Source organism: Belonocnema kinseyi, chromosome 6, assembly GCF_010883055.1.
Source record: "Belonocnema kinseyi isolate 2016_QV_RU_SX_M_011 chromosome 6, B_treatae_v1, whole genome shotgun sequence".
NCBI classification, from domain to species: domain Eukaryota; kingdom Metazoa; phylum Arthropoda; class Insecta; order Hymenoptera; family Cynipidae; genus Belonocnema; species Belonocnema kinseyi.
Genome location: NC_046662.1, coordinates 124826737 through 124846045, shown reverse-complemented (window position 1 = coordinate 124846045; position 19309 = coordinate 124826737). Strand labels below are relative to the sequence as shown.

Here is a 19309-nt window from a genome sequence, read left to right as displayed (position 1 = left end):
TTGTGAAAAAAGTTTCTTTTTTAATTACTGTGTTGAGAAATACCGAACGTGCTGTCGTCAAGCCCTGCAAGCAGTTTGCAATGTTGTCAATGGGCTAATTTTGAGGTTTATATTTATCAAAGTGGGGCAAAACAACAAAAATCGCTCACGAACATTATGCACAAATAATGCAAAAACTAATGTTTGCACTTGAAATGCAAATAAACATATTTTTTCTGACATACGTATCAGTCTGGTATCAGCTGTGTCAAAGCAGCACTAGCGCAGCGAGTAGATAATTTCGAACTTCTAGGGCTCTGTAGGTAAAGCAGATTGCATGATTACCGTCAGAGAAAGCTAAAAGTCAAACTTCTGCTGTAAAAACTAAATGTATCCGTCGATAATCATTATTTGCATAAATCAACTTTTTTCTTCCTCCAACTCTTTGCAAGACCACAAACGATCCTTTAATATTTATTAACATCTCCCGAAAAAAATTTCCGCGTTATTTAAACTTTTATTTTTCAATATGGGTGAAAAAATATTGATCTTAGGGCTGACTTAATCAGCTGTTATACTCATCACATGGCCTTAAAGGCAAGAATTAAAAAATACACCACTGACCTTTAGACTTTAGAATCAGATCACTCCCATCAATAGGAATGTTCGACAGCTGCGGCTTAAGCTCATCGATCTCAATTTCTAGTTCAGTCTCGTATGCCGTTCCAATCCGCTCATCGTCTCGCTTCGACTTCTTCTCTTTTTTCTTATCATAATGTTGTTCGACTTTCCTCATCCCAAGAACTGCTTGACTTCTCTTTGACTCTATCATGACACCAGCCGTCGCCTCCATGTCCTTGTTCCCGAGAGTCTCGAGCTGCCTAAAAGGCACGATTTTGTCTACCTTTATCCTGTCAATAGGCGCCACACTCTTTAATATTGGTAGGATCCTGGCTTCCGGTAATTTCAGTTTCTCCTGCTTCAATGGATCTTTGATGTTCGGAATAGTAATGAACTTCCGTTCTTCAATTATTTGTGTTTCGAGCACGATTGTGTTCTCTACCTCTTCCGGTTCTATACCTCCGATGGAACTTCTGCTAGTTCGCCTGGATGCGCTAATCTCTGGTGGCTTTTCTGGTGCAAAGATAACATTATCAACGTTAAAGAGGACGTTCTTTTTTTTGCCCTCACATCTATCTTTTTTTAGAATACTCCTTAGCACATTTTTGGCCTCCTTGATTCTTCTAGAAGGTCTCTTTGGAGACATTTTAGGAATCGGAAGCCTTGTGACGTGAAGACCCCCTTCATCGAAGACCTCCCTATGTTCGTTGAAGACTTTTATTCTTTGTCCGCCAATCGCTGCTACAGAACTCGGGTTTGTTATCCTATCTATTGATTTTACTTTGGAGGAGTCAAAATGACTGGTGAGAGTTTCATCGTGTTCAAGGGAGTTTTCCGAAAGGTCGTCGCTGAGGTCATCTTCAGCCTTGTTGCGTTTCTTCACCAGGAGGTAGGGATTAACGTGACACTCCAAAATGCTTTTTCGTGAGTCATTGACAGCTGCTGAGGAAGGTAAGGTTGTTTTTAAGACTGTGTCTTTCCAGTTTTCGTCAACAGACTTACGCTGGGTGTTCTTAGAAGTTTGAGGTGAGGATTTCTGCCCATCGTTTTTTATATTCCGGAGTTTGTTTTTAATCCCAATTAATCTCCCGGAAGTCATTCTATGATCTGTACGGTTTTTGATATCAGACGACTGGTCATTCATATTTGATAAGTGAGGTTTTTGACAATCGGTTTCATTAAAGTTCACTGTAGCATTAAAACAATCTATTCGTGAGAAGGAAGGCTCTTGAGTGAAAATGTTTGAACCTCGCATAAAGCATTGACTTCGAGTGTCTCTTTGTCCAATTTGCCGATGGGGGGAGATGCTTCTGGCTCGCGATCTTGGTTCAATTAGACAATTCCGTCGCATTTGATCGTAAGGGTCGTCTACTGAGGGCCTCAGTATTCCTTGAATAAAAGTGTAATCATGTGTCAGTGGAATTAAAGAATTCAAAATCTCAAGTAATTGATACAAGGCAATATTTTGTAGCGATTGTGGAAAATACAGTCAAACCTGGATTCCGTGATCCTTCATTTCATGTTTCCGAGAACTGATGCCACGCGGCGGGGACTAGAGAGCATCTGCGGGAGGATTTGCGGTGCTCAATCGAACGTCACAAAATAGAAGAGAAAAAAGAAAGGTAAAAACAGGAGAGAAAAAAAAGTTCCGAGACTCTAGATTTAATGTCACGCTCAGTACAAAAATTGACATTAAATCCAGATTTGACTGTAGTCTGATTTTTAGGATTGTAAAGTTTACAGCCTAAGGCAGAAAAGAGCTTAAAGCAATTCGATGGACAGCCCGGCAATCTTCAAAGGAGTCAGATCTCCGTACTTTCTGTAATTTTCTAAAATCGAGAAATTGATCATACATTTGGTTATGTCCATTAGGGACCCTTTTCTGTACGAAAAAGTTATTTTAGACCACTATAAATGTAGGCTATGAATGAATTAAAAATCCAACATACCGTGCAAGTGTTACAAAAAATCCTTTATAAAAAGACAATTCTTACGAAAAATGGATCAGAAATATTGTTAGAGAAAACTACGTACCTGCTAAGCTCGCCCGGGTTCTCGCAGGTGTCGTTTGCAACCTGCAGGTGCCACCATAGGGTATTCTACCCAGTCGATGATCTCCGCATTTCCAGCAGTTGCTCAGCTTCCGGGTAGAGCCACTCAGAAATTCTGGACAGGAACATAGTATGAGGATAGGAGCTCCTGGTGAAGGGGGAGAAGTTAAGAAAGCTCGTGGATCTTGTCCAGATCGAGAGGCCCGAACTGTTCCGTACAGCCATGGATCTTCATAAATCATTTGATGAGATAGTGCGCTCCCACCACTTATAGTTCCCCAGCCTTTTACAAGATCATCTGGTGATTGACTCTGACGTGATAAGCCCAACCTGACACTCCACGATTTCTTTCCCTTACTCAGCGTCTGATGATTCTAAAACCAGATACAAAATGCATTGGTTATTTAAAGGTGCAACACTTTATATTTTAAATAGGTCATTCCATTACATGAGCATGGTGCCTAAAAGAAATGAAACTTGCTCTATAACAGTAAAACAGGCGTTTTTCAGAAGTCACTTATTCTTCTACACTTCAAATAGATCTCTTCAAGTGACAACTGGTAAATAATATATTGCAATGCTGCAGCCAAAAACGAGTTCTGCAAACATTGCGTAAAACTAAAAGTGCCTCCCTTGCACCGTATATGTCAGGTTAGCGAAATTTGTGAAATTGTTGCGCACACATGTCACGGATTTCCCAGCCGCTTTTTATGTGGCAGTACTTTGTGAAAGACGATGATTCGCCAAGTTTCAGCTCATTCAGTGAAAACTCTAAGATTTGACAGACCTTGGAAGTTCGAAATTTCGGGGAAAAAGCACCATTTTCGAAAAATTCTAGAATCTTTCAGCCTTGATAAATTTGATCGACAAGTTCGCATTTTTTCGATATTACTCCAACTGTGCTTTAAAAATTCGTCCTAATGCTTTTGCGCAATTGTAGCACGTTTACAGAGCAATTAGCACTGATAATTTTTCAAAAAAATGAGGGTATTTTTCAGACACTACTGTAACGGTAATGGCACTTATTAAAAAATGGCCCATATTGATACCCCCAGAACTTTTTTCTGACAGCACTGATTTTCACGCAACTTACACAAAATAAGCTCCAAACATTCCTAAACAAAACTCGGAAAAACCTGAAAGGTATTTGGGGCTCGTTCCGAAGATATGAATTTTTTTCTTTTGGTGTTTTGACTGTGTTGCGCGGGAAGCTAGCCGCCGCTCTGCCGGCGGTGGCGCCATGTAATGGAGTCATTGTCATCTGTTCTTCAAAACAAACCTCGAACTTCGAAGTACATGCACACTTACTCACATGTTTTGTGTCCTAGACTTGCATACTCTATTCCTCAAGAGAAGACCCTACAAAACGACCAATTTTGGTTTCCTTCGCGTACACCATTTTTCCAATTTTCTACCTTTATGGACAAATGGTATATCGTTTAAATCGGGATAATTCGCACATTCTGAATATATTACTTTGTAGTCGGTAATTGCAGCATCAATAATTTTTTACTTTTCAATTACAAAAAGACTTCGTGAGTTAAAAATTTAAGTGTCTACCTCAGAATCCTGTAAGTCGGGACTTAAGAAACCACGTGTGAAAAAAGGGTTAGGACACTTCTTCACCAAGAAAGGACAACCCACATGCGTGTATGTAGAGTCTTTTCTCGGGAAACATAGTATAGTTTAAAACTTGTTTTTTCGAAAATAGCGCGGGAATGAATTTAACATTTTCGGGACGTTTTAAAACAATTTGGATGTTCGGATAATTAGCGAGAAGATTAATATTCAGTACTTTTGTTGGATGAGAATCAGCGGCTAAGGTTATCTTAGTAAACCTGAATGCTCTTTAGATTTTGAATGTTTTTGGGACAATGTTGTCAATTTAACCCTAATGACGGAAATCTGAGGCCCGTTGAAATTGAAACCCCTTTTTCCAATAAGAGTATAGAAAACTCGAACAAGTTTGATCATTTTTATTTATAGTTAGACTTTATAATTACATTACATTTAAATTTATAAGTATTTATAATGATTATGAATTATTAAAATTATTAAAATTCAAAGAATTCGCAAATGTAAAAAAGCGACAAAAAAAGATATTACACACAAAAGAACTGGAAAAGTAAAATTCAGAATCATTCGCTGTTTGTGTGTCGCTTCATGTCAAACGGATCATGGCTGTGGGCAAAAATGTAATCAAATTATAGAAGCTATTTTGGGCTTAAAATGTTCGTTAAAGAAAGTACTTTCAAAATAAACGTGGCTTTTTGTGAATACCAATATGGCGGATCCAATATGGTGACTCAAAATTATCAAAATTATGGGCCAGTTATCCATAACTGAGAAAAAATTACATACCACAAGCAAAAACAATAAATATTTTTAGCTTAAAAGAATGCTAACAAGTTGTTCTTTCAAACTTGGTTCGATTTTTTAAAAATTAAAAATTGTGGCCCAAATATGGCGTGTAAAAGTAGCAAAAATGCTGAAAAACGCATAAAAAGAAGTTTTAAATGGTTAAAAAGTCGTTATTGCTTTTGTTTTTGATATTAAAATAAAGATTATTGTTTGTTCTTTCAAGCCCAGTTCAATTTGTTTTCAAACTCAAGGTGGCGGCTCTAATATAGCGTTTCAAATTTGCAAAAATGCTGAAAAACGCATAAAAAGTCATTAAATTGCTAAAATGTCGTTATTGCTTTTGTTCTTAATATCAAAAAAAAGATTGTTATTTATTCTTTCAAACTCAGTTTGATTTTTTTCAAATTCAAAATGGCAGCCACAATATGGTGTTTAGTAGTTACAAGAAAGTCAAAAACATACATATAAAAGTCTTTATACAATTTTTTATAAATTTTGCAGTTACTCTGTTATTATGTTTAAAGGTTTAATATCGGAAGAAACTCTTTCAATTTCCAACTCACTTTAATTCACGAAAAACCCATGGGCATCATGAATTTCAGGGTCTGAAGGTGGATTAGTGAATCTTTTCTTTAAAAATCTGTTAGCCATATCATACATTTTTTGATCATAACAGAAGAATTGTATACTTTCAAAGCAATTTTTTGCCCATATAATCATAGATTCACTTGTTAAAATTGCTTCATTTGGTTTAGCTTGCAAGCTGGCACGGTCAGTATCAGTTTTAAATTTGCCAGCTACAGAATCACATTGAGTTCTACCATGCGCTACAACATAAGTAGTCCATTCAGCATTAACACAGAAGTCACTTTTATGATGCATCAACTTTACCATTTCATATTTATTTTTATAATGCTGCCTTGGATTATCTGACACATACATAATCCATTGTACTTTGGGACATAATTTTTCTACTTCAGGTATAATAGTTTTCTGCATGACATAAACTGAAGTTGTATAACAAGTTCTACAGTCAGATAATTATATAAAACTTTGATGTTTTATTTAATTTTCTTTTTTATAATGTATACACACAGAATGAATACTGCAATCATTGTTATTATAGTAAAAACCTGGTACGGCATTCTGTGCAACGTAAATGTAATTTTCTGAAAAATCACAATGCAGTATTATATCTTTCTCTGTAAGATTTTCCCTAAGATTCATCATGTACTCAGATTGTTTATTGGCGCTAAAATGATGTACAATAAAATTATTTAAATGAGATATAAATTGACTTATAAATTCTTCTATAGGAAGACAATGATTTGGAAGTGTACACCTATCAGCAGATTGCCATAAGTTTACTGAAATTCATGATGCCCATGGGTTTTTTGTTAGTTCAAGAGAGCTGGCAATTCAAAGATTTTTTCTGACACGAAACCTTTAAACATTATAAGGTACTAACTTAAATAAGCATGAAAAACAAAAACAGAACTAAAATTTTAATTAAAAAAAGAAACAAGTTATGCAGGTTCTAATTGAGATAGTCTCAACCCTGTTAAATGCAGAGAGAAAACTTTCAATTTTTTTAACTTAAAAATTTATTTAAAAAATTGAATAAAGACTTTTATATGTATGTTTTTGAGCTTTTTGTAACTACCAAACGCCATATTGGAGCCGCCATTTTAAATTGGAAAAAACTCGAACTGAGTTTGAAATAACATATAACAAACTTTGTTTTGATATTAAAAAGAAAAGCAATAACGACTTTTTAGCTGCTTAATAACTTCTTTTTATGCCTTTTTCCGCAATTTTGCAACTTTGAGACGCCATATTGGAGCCGCCATCTTGAATTTTTTTTAAATTGAATTGGCTTTGAAAGAAAAAACGATAATATTTGTTTTAATATGAAAAACAAAAGCAATAACGACTTTTCAGCCGTTTCATAACATCTTTTAATACGTTTTTCAACATTTTTGCGACTTTTACACGCCATATTTGGGCCACCATTTTGAATTTAAAAAATTGAACTGGGTTTGTAAGAAAAAATAAAGATAATTGTTTTAATATTTAAAAAAAGCAATAAAATCTTTTAGCCGTTTAATAACTTATTTTTATGTATTTTTCAGCATTTTTGCAACTTCAAGACGCTAAATTGGGGCCGCCATTTTGAATTTAAGAAAATCGACCTGGGTTTGAAAGAATGATGAGAAATAGCACTAAATAAAGCAAAATTCATAGCGGGGTTGAGTATAATGGTAAAAAAAGTCACTGAGTTACTTCATTACTTGTTTAGAACCAAAAAACGAGGTATAGTTTATTAACAGAAGTGTGTTAAAGTTCCTGCCTTCTAGTAAAAGGCTACATTAAACAAAAGAATTATATAAAAGTAAGACGAGTAAACATGGTGACTCGCACGCTTCGTAACAATTTACAGACTGACCCTGACCACCTCAATAAATTTTCTAATAAAAATACGAATATACAAGCAGAAATAGGATAGTTAATTTTTTAGTTAAAAGAATAAATATTGAGCAACGAAAAATTAATATTTCAACAAATTAGTTGAATTTTTTTTAAATAGGGGAATTTGATGATAAATAGTTGAAAGGACCCCGCACTAAATGTATGGGAAAGCGGCTTTCGGTGGATTTAGCTGAAACTTTGTAATTTTTAAGATTATAAGTGCAGGACGAAAAATCCGTAAAAAAAATCCAAAAAAATGGACAGTTTTAGCACTATGCGGCGCTAAGCGCTCAAGATCAGTGAATAAAACGAATTACAATAGATGTTGTTACAAAAGCGATGTCACCATAGAAATCACGGTTCAGATCGTGGTCTGTCATATTTTTGCCTATACCGTTGACTCATATAGCGCGCTTCTCAAAACTATAAAACGCTAAGCGCCCAAGATCTTAACTTGACTAATTAATCACTACTTTAAAGGCAGAAATGGTACCAAAAGTAACGTTAGTGACTAGAGCGCACATACCGATAATAACATTCTACCCTTCGCAAGAGATTTGAACGCTAAGCGCTCAAGATTAGCGAATAAAACCAATCCTAGTAACTTTAGCGACAAAAGCGATGTCACTATAAGAATCGCGCATCAGAAAGTAGTTACACGGAAAAAAAATTCTTGAGGTGAACGAGTGAATCGAGAATATATTAAACTCAAAGAAAGTGTACGCTTGGATTAGGTAAAACGTTTAGTTAGAAGAGTTACACACTTAGTTCCTTTATGTAAATTGTTCTCATAAATCAGGAATTTGGACAAAATTGCTAAGTTCGAAAGTTTATTATTTTCGACAGATTATGTATAATTGTATTATCTTAACATTAGAAAAAAAATTTAGTTGTTATAGAAATATATTAACTTACAGTAGCCAATTTTTCGTCTGGTGTTGCGAAAATGAATTTCCCTGAAATCCGTGTAATGCATTTGGAGGTCAAGTTTGTTGTTTTTATCGCTTTTCTTGATATTTCAATATAGATATCTCCTACAATCGAAACAAATGTAAATTATTATTACTGCGTCACAAACTCCATTTAATATTAACAATCGCGCACATTTTAAGTGCTAAAAAGCGTTTAATTGTCCAAAGTAAATCTCAACTGTCACTGCTCCCGATTACACTGTCGCCATTTTATTTCGCTGCTCCCATAATGTACCGGCGCTCTTCCGATAATCGTTTCAGACACCTATTCGTAATATCCCTATTATAGCTATACTTATTAGGGGTTTGACTATACGATATCCCTGGTGTATGGAAAATGGTCAAGGATATTCATTTTCGCTGAACCAGGGATCTTTCTAAATTCCTTCGTTCGTTTCCAGCTAAATGTTGGCTATAATAAGGAATAATATCCCTGTCACAGCTCAATTTTTTTTACCGTCTAGTAATATGTTTAGCCAAACCAATGAGATATATTACGCGCTTCTCAAAACGATCAAACGCTAAGCGCCCAAGATTTGAACTTGACTAAGTAATTACTTTTTTGAAGACAGAAATGGTATCCAAAGTAATATTAGTAACTAGTGCGATCATCAATAATAACATTGTACCCTTCGCCAGAGGGCCGAACCCTAAGCGCCCATGATCAGCGAATAGAACCAATTCTAGTAGCTTTAGCGACACAAGCGATGTCTGTATACGAAACACGCATCAAGAAGTGGTCAGTAACATGTTTAGCCAAACCAATGACAATATGAGTAAACACCGTTGACTCATATAGCGCGCTTCTCAGAACGGGCAAACGCTAAGCGCAGAAGATTTGAACTTGACTAAGAAATCACATTTTCAAGGGCCTTTCACAAAAGAAATGACAGACAAACATTATTATCGTTATGTGCGCACTGGTTACTAATGTTACTTTGGGTACCATTTCTGCCTTTAAAAAAGTGATGAATTAGTCAAGTTAAAATCTTGGGCGCTCAGCGTTTGATCGTTTTGAGAAGCGCGCTATATGAGTCAACGGTGTAGGCGAAAACACGACAGACCACGATCTGAACCGTGATTTCTATGTTGACATCGCTTTTGTAACAAAATCTGTTTTAATTCGTTTTATTCACTGATCTTGAGTGCTTAGCGCCGCATAGCGCTAAAACTGTCCATTTTTTGGATTATTTCTCACGGATATTTCATTCGGCACTTATAACATTAAAAATTACAAAGTTTCAGCTAAATCCACCGAAAGTCATTTTTCCATACATTTAGTGCGGGGTCCTTTCAACCAAGAAAATTACTTTTCTACCAAAAATGACGAATTTTTAAAAATATTCTGAATTTCCCAATTCTCTATCAAAACAGTTGAATTTGTTACAAAATAGTTAAACCTTTAACAAAAAAAGATCGATCTTAAACCAAAACGATTAATTTTCTATAAACAAAAAAATGTAACAAATAATTAAATTATTAAGTAAAAACGATCAATTTTTAAACAAAAATAGTATAATCGATACTTGGTTGGTTGCATTGGTGGGCGGGGGAGACCGTGAGGTCTATTGAGCCACACCCGTGTGAATTGCTCGAAAATGACCAGCCCCTTCACACGGAAATCGCTGATTCTCTTTCGAGGCTCTCAAAGTCGCTCAGTAATTCCCAAGGAATAGTCCCTTCGACATGGAGCACCTTCCCTGGGAGAACACTGACCTCTTTTCAGGGGACCTACAGTTTAAGATGGGTTCCGAACCACTAGAGCCCCAGTTTAAAGTACATAGAAAAATTTCCTTTTGTACCGGTACAGGGATCGAACCGCAGTCCTCCTGCTTGAAAGCCTGCTTGGAGCTAAAAATGATGAATTTTCAACAAATAATAATGAAGTAGATTTTACCATTATAGAGATTAATTGTTTAACAAAAGCTAGGAATTCTAAGGAAATAGTTTAATTCTAAATGAGAAAGATTAATTTTAAACCAAAGCAGATGAAGTTTCAATTATGAACTTAATATTCGACAATAAATAGGATAATTCAGTTTTTAGTAAAAAAAATAATTTTCAATTAAAATAGTGTAATTTGAAAAATATAGCTGAATTCTCTGAAAAGTCAGATAGAAATCAAACATATCTAGAAACATCTAGAATATTAATTCACAACCAAAAGTGGTTAGTCAAATTTTTATTTCAATAAATTCATGTAAAAAAACCAAAAATGCTATAGTTGAATTTTCAGTTAAATAAATTAAATTTCAACAAAAAAGCAGTGCTATAAAAATTATTTCTGAAGAGATCGAATCCATTTCACATTAGGCAAAAAATTATTTTAAAATATACAAAATAAATTATATATATAAATTATAAAATAATGAATTTGAATAAAAAGTTACTTGAATTTTGACATCTATGTTTAAAAGATTAATTTTTTATCAAGAAGACGAATTTTCAACCAACTGATTGATTTTTAAACTATGAGGAAACAGTTTTTTCAACTTTTTGTTGAAAGTATTTAATAATTTAGTTCACTTTTTTCTTTTTCGACTGAAAATTGTTTCTTGGTTCAAAATTCCTTTCTTTAGGTAGGAAATTGATTTTGTGACTGAATATAAGCCTAATAAAAATGTATACAATTTGTTTGAAAATTGTCCTTTTTGGGATGAAAAATTAACATTTTTGCTGAAATTTTCCTTTTTTTGTTTGTTTTTTCTAGTGCTTCGTGCTCGATAATATATGCATCTCGCTCAACACGCTCGTTAATGTATTTAACTCACGCTACGTGCTCAGTCTTCGTATATCCCCCACATTTGTGCACAGACTTTTTAAAATTAAATGACAAAAACATCTACAAATTTAATTTTCTGGTTCTGAATTATCTTTTGTTAAAGCTCCTTCGTTAAGAATTCAATTATTTCGCTTACAATTTGTCCTTTTAGTTCATATTCGACTGATTTTTATGTAAATTAAGATTTTTTTCTCACAGAAATATCAACTATTCATATTTTGTTTGAAAATTTAATTATTTGGTTGAAAATTCCTTCTTTCTTTGGTTAAAAACTAATCTTTTTGTTTGAACATTTCGCTAATTGTTTTATGTTTGAACTACCTATTTAAAAATAATTTTTTGGGTAAAGATTCATTATTTTAGATAGAAATTTATCACTGCGGTTGCAAATTTAAAAGTTTGCATGAAATGCTTTTTTTAGTTCGATTCAGCTGATATTGTTTTAAAATGTTTTGGATGAAAATGTAACTATTTGGTTAAAAATTCGTTAATTTTTTTAACTGAAAATTATAAATATAAATTTGAAACTGAATGGTCGAATTATATATTTAAAAAAATATCTTTAAACAAAAGCGAAGGAATTTTCAACAAAGTATTTAAATTTTTAAGCAGAGTTCAAATTTCGAACAAATATATCAATTTTTAACAAATTATTTTCATATTTAACCTGTAAATATGGATTTTCGATATAAAATGTAATAGCTGATATTTCACCGAATTGAGATGCTACCAAAAGAGATGCATTGTAAAAATAAACAAGCGATTTTCGAATCATAAAGATTAATTTTCCATAAAAGAGTAGACTTTTAACCCAAAGTAGAAAAGTTACATTTTCAGTAAAAAAAATTAATTTCAGAAAAAAAAAAATTTCAAAAAAATAATCGAATTTTCAACCAAAGAGATGAATTTTGAACGAAAACTAGGTTTTTTTCAATTAGATAGCGGAGTTTTCAACAAATAAAGAATTGCCATTTAAAAAACAAAAAAATGTATCCAGGTATTGAACTTTTAAGCCAAAATACTATTTTTCTGTAAAAAAGTTATAACACTTTTTTCTCCTAGCCGAACCCAGATACCACATTTTCCCCTTCAACAACCACCAGAAACCACATTGTTCCTAACACCTTCACCCCACATGATAAGTTTTCATTATTTCTTTTTTGACCGTGTTATTTTTAATCAATAATTTCATTAATTTTAATGTCTTTCAAAATACAATCATTATTATTTCAATATTAATATACTCATATTTTATGTTTAATAAAAAAAAAAATTTATTTTAAAAATGAATTTTAATGTGAAAAGTCTAGAGGAGCCCGGAAGACTTAACCAAGCCCAAGATTCGACTATTGGCAGAAACGTGTATTTTATTGGTCTTTAAAAATTGTAAAAAAATGTTTTTATATGTGCATTATTTTTGAAATGTAATTTTTGAAGATTGAAATGAAAAATCATAATAACCTTGTAGACCACATCCTGAAATGAATCAATTTGCGTTTAATAATGTAATTTTTGTATTCTACTTTGTAAGGATTAATCTACTCAAACAATGAAACAGGAATTACTAACATTTTTATAACATGGAACGCAAGAACTAATATTGGGCAGACTTCACCAAGATTTTCAGGGAAGAGTTTACCAAGTGGCAACAAGCTTATTGTGTTTTTCTACATATAAGGTCATTATTTATTATAATGCGCGTTTGTGCCGAAGTTATAAGCCGTGAAGTAATTAGTGTAAATATGCAATAATTGTGATAATTATAAATTCGTAAAAGTTTATAAATACCGTTTTTGACGCAAGTATAGATGTGGGAATAATCGTAAATTATCAATAAAAAAGTTTATATTTTACTTTGAAATTTTGTTAAATATTTTCTTAAATAGTTGTTCAAATAACACATAAAAATGCTTTTGAATTTAAAAGAAAGAAATATATTAATTGCTAAGGGTGAAGGTGGTAAATTACTGGACACGCATGTTAAAAAGTTTGCTAAATTGATTTATAAAAATTTTGGTTTAAAAATGCAAAGTGCCTTATTTAAAGAATATGATTATCTTCAACGCGAGTTTAAAAAATCATAATAAATTTGATTCATCAATATCAGGTGTAAATTCACTTTTTTTTAACAAACAAAGCTAATTATGAATAAAATAGTTCAATTTAATTTTCTACTAGAGAAGACGAAATTTGTTTGACTTCTATTATTGAAGATTAATCACAGTTACAGGCACAGAACTCATCCAATGGAGCTTTCTAAATATTGTATACTAATCTTTTGTAACATTCATTAAATATGAATATCACAGAAAAGATAGGCATTTGGTTTATTCTTTTTCATAGATAATAAATAAGCGCGCGAGAGACTACAGGGTTGGCCATATTCGACGAAAAGATTTGGCAACACTGTAACTTTTGACAGAGATGACAGATAGAGTAATGACGTAGCGCGTTTAAAGCTTCAGTCTAAGGAGATTTTTGCCATGGAGCAGTACACTGCATGCGAACGCTCTCAGATTGTTGAAATTTACATTCAATAAAATAAGTCAATTGTGAAAACTCAACGTGCATAGAGAAAAATAAATAAAGTGAAAACTGCACCTTCTGCGACTACATTGTATCATTTGTTTGAAAGATTTTCATCAGGTGGGGCACCTACTTATCCCAAGCAACCAAGGCGATCGGATGAAAATATCGCACTCGTACGGGCCAGTGTTCTAATTATATTGGGATTAGTAAGTGCCCCACCTGATGAAAATCTTTCATACAAACGATACAATGTAGTCGCAGAAGGCGCAGTTTTCACAATTGACTTGTTTTGTTTAATGTAAATTTCAACAATCTGAGAGCGTTCGCGTGGAGTGTACTGCTCCATGGCAAAAATCTCCTACGACTGATGCTTCAAACGTGCTACGTCATTACTCGATCTGTCATCTCTGTCAAAAGTTACAGTGTTGCCAAATCTTTTCGTCGAATATGGCCAACCCTGTACTAGTATGTATATGTATGCGTATTATGTATATAAGAATAGGTTAAGTTCGTTACCTCAGCGAATGTTTGTTCTACAGTGTTATAAACACAAATAATAATAATGATGATAATAATGAGCGCATTTATGTGATATAATTGTACATTGTGAGTTGATGGAGATTCACGAGGGGTTTACGAACTTGTGCTTTTCGTACACGGTAACAAAAGTTGAGCTGTGCCAGGGATATTATTCCTTATTATAGCTAAACATTTAGCTGAAAATTACGAAGGAATTTAGAAAGATCCCTGGATCAGCGAAAATAAATATCCTTGACCATTTTCCATATACCAGGGATATCGTATAGTCAAACCCCTAATAAGTATAGCTATAATTGGGTATGGTCAAGACATTGATATTAACCGGATATGGCAGGTAGCGCCTGCGGCTGCAAAAGCCTAAAATTCCTAGGGGATAGAAATTTGAAATTTACACAAGTTAGCACGTGTGCAATTTTTTGAATATCATAAATAAATAGATGATTGCTTTGGAAACGTACGTCACATTTTTCAAAACAAAACTAAATAATAAAGGAAACTTTCTTGCAAAAAGATTTAGTGAAAAACTTGTCTTTTCATTCCAGCTAAACCCGTTCTAGTTTCGTTGTTGGTTAGGAACATAACCATAAAAATTGCCGGTAGAATGTCAACAAGCGGATTGATGATGTATATTTTAATTGGAACAGGATTTTAAGCTATAAGTCATTCTATCGATTTTTATCCTGAAAAGTTGAATAAGGGAAAAAGTTTAACATTAATTCATGTGATAAGGCTGCAGAAGTGAAAGTAAAGAGAATAACCGAAATTCAGTGCAGCTTTATCAGACTGGCATCTGTTAGTTCTTCCCAACACGACGTTAAATTACAAGTGTTTATTGAATAACAAATATATTGTAAAAGAAAGAGAAGCATTAGAAAGATTTATGATGATAAATTTCCTAACATTTTTCTTCGTGTTAAAAATATTTCTAAATTATAATTAAGATACGGGACAATCACAGTGAAAAATTCAAATAAATATAACGACATGTAGGTTTGATTAAAATTTTCCTTTTGATAAGTATTACTATTTTGTGAATTTACTATTATAGATAATTAGGAAAAAAATACCAATCGTATTTTTATTCGGAATTGTGTAATTTGCACAATAAAATATCCCTATGTTTAGAATAGATCAAATTAAGAATATGTTTAACATTGATTAATTAATTTTTAATTATTTTAACAAAATTAATTTGTTTGAATAATTTTGCTTTCGAAATTTAGTTTCTTCCTGAAAATTATTACTATTAGTCTAGTGAAATATTTATTAACATTAATTTATTAATTTTCAATTATTTAAACAAATTGAATTTGTTTAAATTTTTTTCTCAATTTTTCAAAATAATTATTGCTATTCGTTCAGTAAAATATTTACCACCATTGTTTAATGATTTTTTTATTGCTTAAACGAATTTCATTGATTCAAATAAATTTTTGTCTAACATTATTTTTTTTACAAAGATATTACTGTATTATCGTTAAGATTTATTTTAAATTAATTTTTAATTTGAAATAAAATTATATAAATATAAAAATAAATAAAATTTAATTTAATTTTAAATTTAATATTCAATTATTCATCAATCGTTAAAGTAATGAATTATTACTTATTTTCAATAACCTTAAATTTGTTTAAACAATATTTTTTCACAAAATATATTTTATGAAATTCAAATTAAAATAAAATATACTCCATTAATATTATGGGATAATTAAACTTTCTAACTTCAAAATCTCACAACTAGCATTACGTTTACAAAAATAATAAATCGTTTAAATATAATATTACTGACTTAATTAGACAATAATTTTTCTAGATATCTTAGTATTTCTTTTCAAAAAAGAAGAGTATTGAAATACTTTATGTGATATTTGTAATCCGATAGGAGATCTGTCATTGAGAAGAATAATTCAAAACGCAACTCCAACCAAACCGTTTAATAAACGCGAGCAATAGTTTTTCTCCCTAATTCGAGATTTTATTAACTTTCCTACAAGCACTCCCGTTATCTAATAATTAAACTCTTACTTTCTGCATAAATTTATTTATTTTTAATCGCATGCAAACAAGTGGAATTCATCCCTAAGAAATTGCCATTTTTAGGTAACAGATGGCGCCAGGCCGTTTCCGTGGCCGTACCCAATAGGGATATTAAGAATAGGTTTCTGAAGCAATTGTCGAAAGAGTGCTGGTGCATTATGGGAGCAGCGAAATAAAATGGCGATGGTCGAATCGGAAGCCGTGACAGTTCAGATTTACTCTGGAGAATTAAACGCTTTTTACCAGTTAAAATGTGCGCGAATGTTAATATTAAATGGAGTTTATGATGCGGTAATAATAATTGACATTTTTTTCGATTGTAGGCGATAACTATATTGAAATATCAAGAAACGCGATAAAAACAACAAACTTCACCTCCAAATTCATTATACGGATCTCAGGGAAATTCATTTTCGAGATACCAGACGAAAAATTGGCTACTATGAGTTAATATATTTCTATAACAACGAAATTTTTTTCTAATCTAAAGATAATAAAATTATACATAATCTGTCGAAAATAATAAACTCTCGAACTTAGGAATTTTGTCCAAATTACTGATTTACAAGAACAATTGACATAAAGTAACTGAATGTTTAACTCTTCTAACTAAACGTTTTACCTAATCTAAGCGGACACTTTCTTTTAGTTTAATATATTCTCAATTAACTCGTGCGCATCAATCATAATTTTTTTTAAGTTTTGTAGAATTTATGTTAGTTTTCCAAAGTAAATTTTTCATAGATCATTATTAGATACTATATTACTTTTTGATATACATACCCGATTTCCCCAGAATCGTCAAATATTATACAAAACTGTAATATCTGTTTTAACGTATTACGCAACTAAATTTCTATGTGTATAAGTCTAATGGTTTAGAGCGTAGGTACTATAATGTAACCATTTATTATAGGTATAAAAGTTTTCTTGTGTAGCACATAAGTTGACTGATTACATTTATTTTCAAAATATCTTATAAGTAAACTGGCTTCGCAAGATTTTCCATCGATTAACTTAATATTAGGTTTGTTTCTTCTACATATTTTATATACATTTATCTGCTTACTTTTGTTAATTGTCTGTCTGTGCTTTGGTAGATAAGAGTCTCGGTACTTAATGGTCATGTCATAGTCGGGGACTATTGATATGTGGACTTTATTTATTTGTATCAGGATAGGGACTACTCTTTGCAAGGAACATTCTTCTTTCTCAATTACCGGTATCTCCAATATATATGTAAATATTAGGCCTTGGATTACTGCTACGGAGAAGTTACTGATGTCTATAGTGTGTTGGTGCTATAATTGTACCTTCTTCATTTTCAAAATGGTAACATATACGCTGAGTTGTCTGGAATTCTGCAATGTTTTCTTTTAGTATTTTAAGTGTTAAAATTTGGGGGTGTACTATCCTGTGCTTTCTGTCATCCTAGCAGACTCAGTGAACGGACAGGATACTTTACAGAGTATTCTCATAGTATCCACTTAGTATCCCTTCCGTATCATGCAACAAAAACTAAAAAAAAAAAACAGCAAGATCAACTTTTAAATTGGTGAAATTCGGATTCTACGTTAAAATTCCCATAAGAAGGTCCGGGAGTAATCGCAATAGTTTTTTCTATAACGGTAAAAAGTTGAAAAAAATATAAGACGTATAACGCCTGTTGTCTGCTTTTTTTTTAGTTTTTGTTGCATGATACGGAAGAGATTGAGTATTCTAACATTACGTCTCACTCGATCGGTAACGTCAAAATCTATCAGGTTTTACCACTTGGTGGACTGAAAAGCATTGATTATACGAGTAAAATTAATTTTTTTAGACGAAAGTAATTGAAAAATTGTGATAGCTTGTCTTTTCCGATAGAAAAGCCATTTCTTTAATTATTGTTGGTAATTTAGGAAGTGTGTAATTGGGACAATCCAGCGAGAAAAAATTCGCAGCTAGCCCTACTTCGACATGAAACCCGATGGGGAAATTATAAAAAAAAAACATAAAAATGTAGACATTTATCAAGTTTAAAGATGATTCAATTCCAAAATTCATGGTTTTTGTTAGTACAAAATATTTCTAGAGTGTTAGTTACATGTATACAAGAATGGATAGAGTGGAAATTGCTTTAAATTATTGAAATTAATTGAAAAATCTTTGACATCTGATAATACATCCTCAAATATTTAAAATACTTAAAAATATTTTGAGATCTCTTGAAATTTTGTAAAGCTTCAGACTGAAATTTAAAAAAGAGAATAGTTTCAAAACGTTCAATATTGAAATGTTTGTATATTAGAGTTTTGACAATAGAATCAAGAAAAATTCAAAGCTTTCATCATTTTCAACTAATCATCAACCAAAAACAAACTGAATTTTCAACAAAGCCGTTCCACTTTTAACCAGAAAAGTTGAAAAAAATTTCTTAAAATTATTTAGAATTGCTTTGAATTAGTCTTCAAAGTTAGAATTGTAAACTTGGAAGTTTATTCATAAAAACTGAATAATCATAAATAAATTGAATGCGTTCGAAATTTAAATGTATGGTTTTCAATTGGACATTCCCTGAATTAAATTATTTCAGACTGAAATTTAGAAAACAGAAAAATTTTAAGACATTACAAATTTAACTGTTTGTAGATTAGTTAAACTATTCAATTAAAGTTTTAATAGAAATCACTCGAGTTAAAGTTGAACTATTTCTGAAACGATTTTTGTATACAATTATAAAATTATACATATATATATATATATATAATTCCTTTAATTTATAAAAATGAATTGAAAATGAATTGAAATCTTTTTAAGTATCCTCAGATTTTTGAAATCCTTTGAAATCTTTTGAAATCTCTTGGAAAGTTAAAAATACACTTAAAAAAATATATACAGTCTGTCAAGTTAAAGCGTGGGTGGCTTTACTCGCAGTCGGTAAGGTGTATCGACATGATTTTGGTGTCAAAATATTAAGAAGAGCT

General features: G+C 32.0%; 1 protein-coding gene across 15 annotated transcripts in view; it reads right to left on the bottom strand.

The window, feature by feature from the left end:
• LOC117174109 overlaps positions 1 to 19309 on the bottom strand; it is an 829515-nt gene that overhangs the window by 614478 nt on the left and 195728 nt on the right. For all 15 annotated transcript variants that reach the window (XM_033362864.1, XM_033362872.1, XM_033362867.1 and 12 more), the window contains 2 exons: positions 2635 to 3025; positions 604 to 1989 (listed from right to left, as the gene is read on the bottom strand). In XM_033362864.1, the coding sequence (XP_033218755.1) occupies positions 604 to 1989; positions 2635 to 3025 (1777 nt within the window). The remainder of the gene's footprint in view (positions 1 to 603; positions 1990 to 2634; positions 3026 to 19309) is intronic.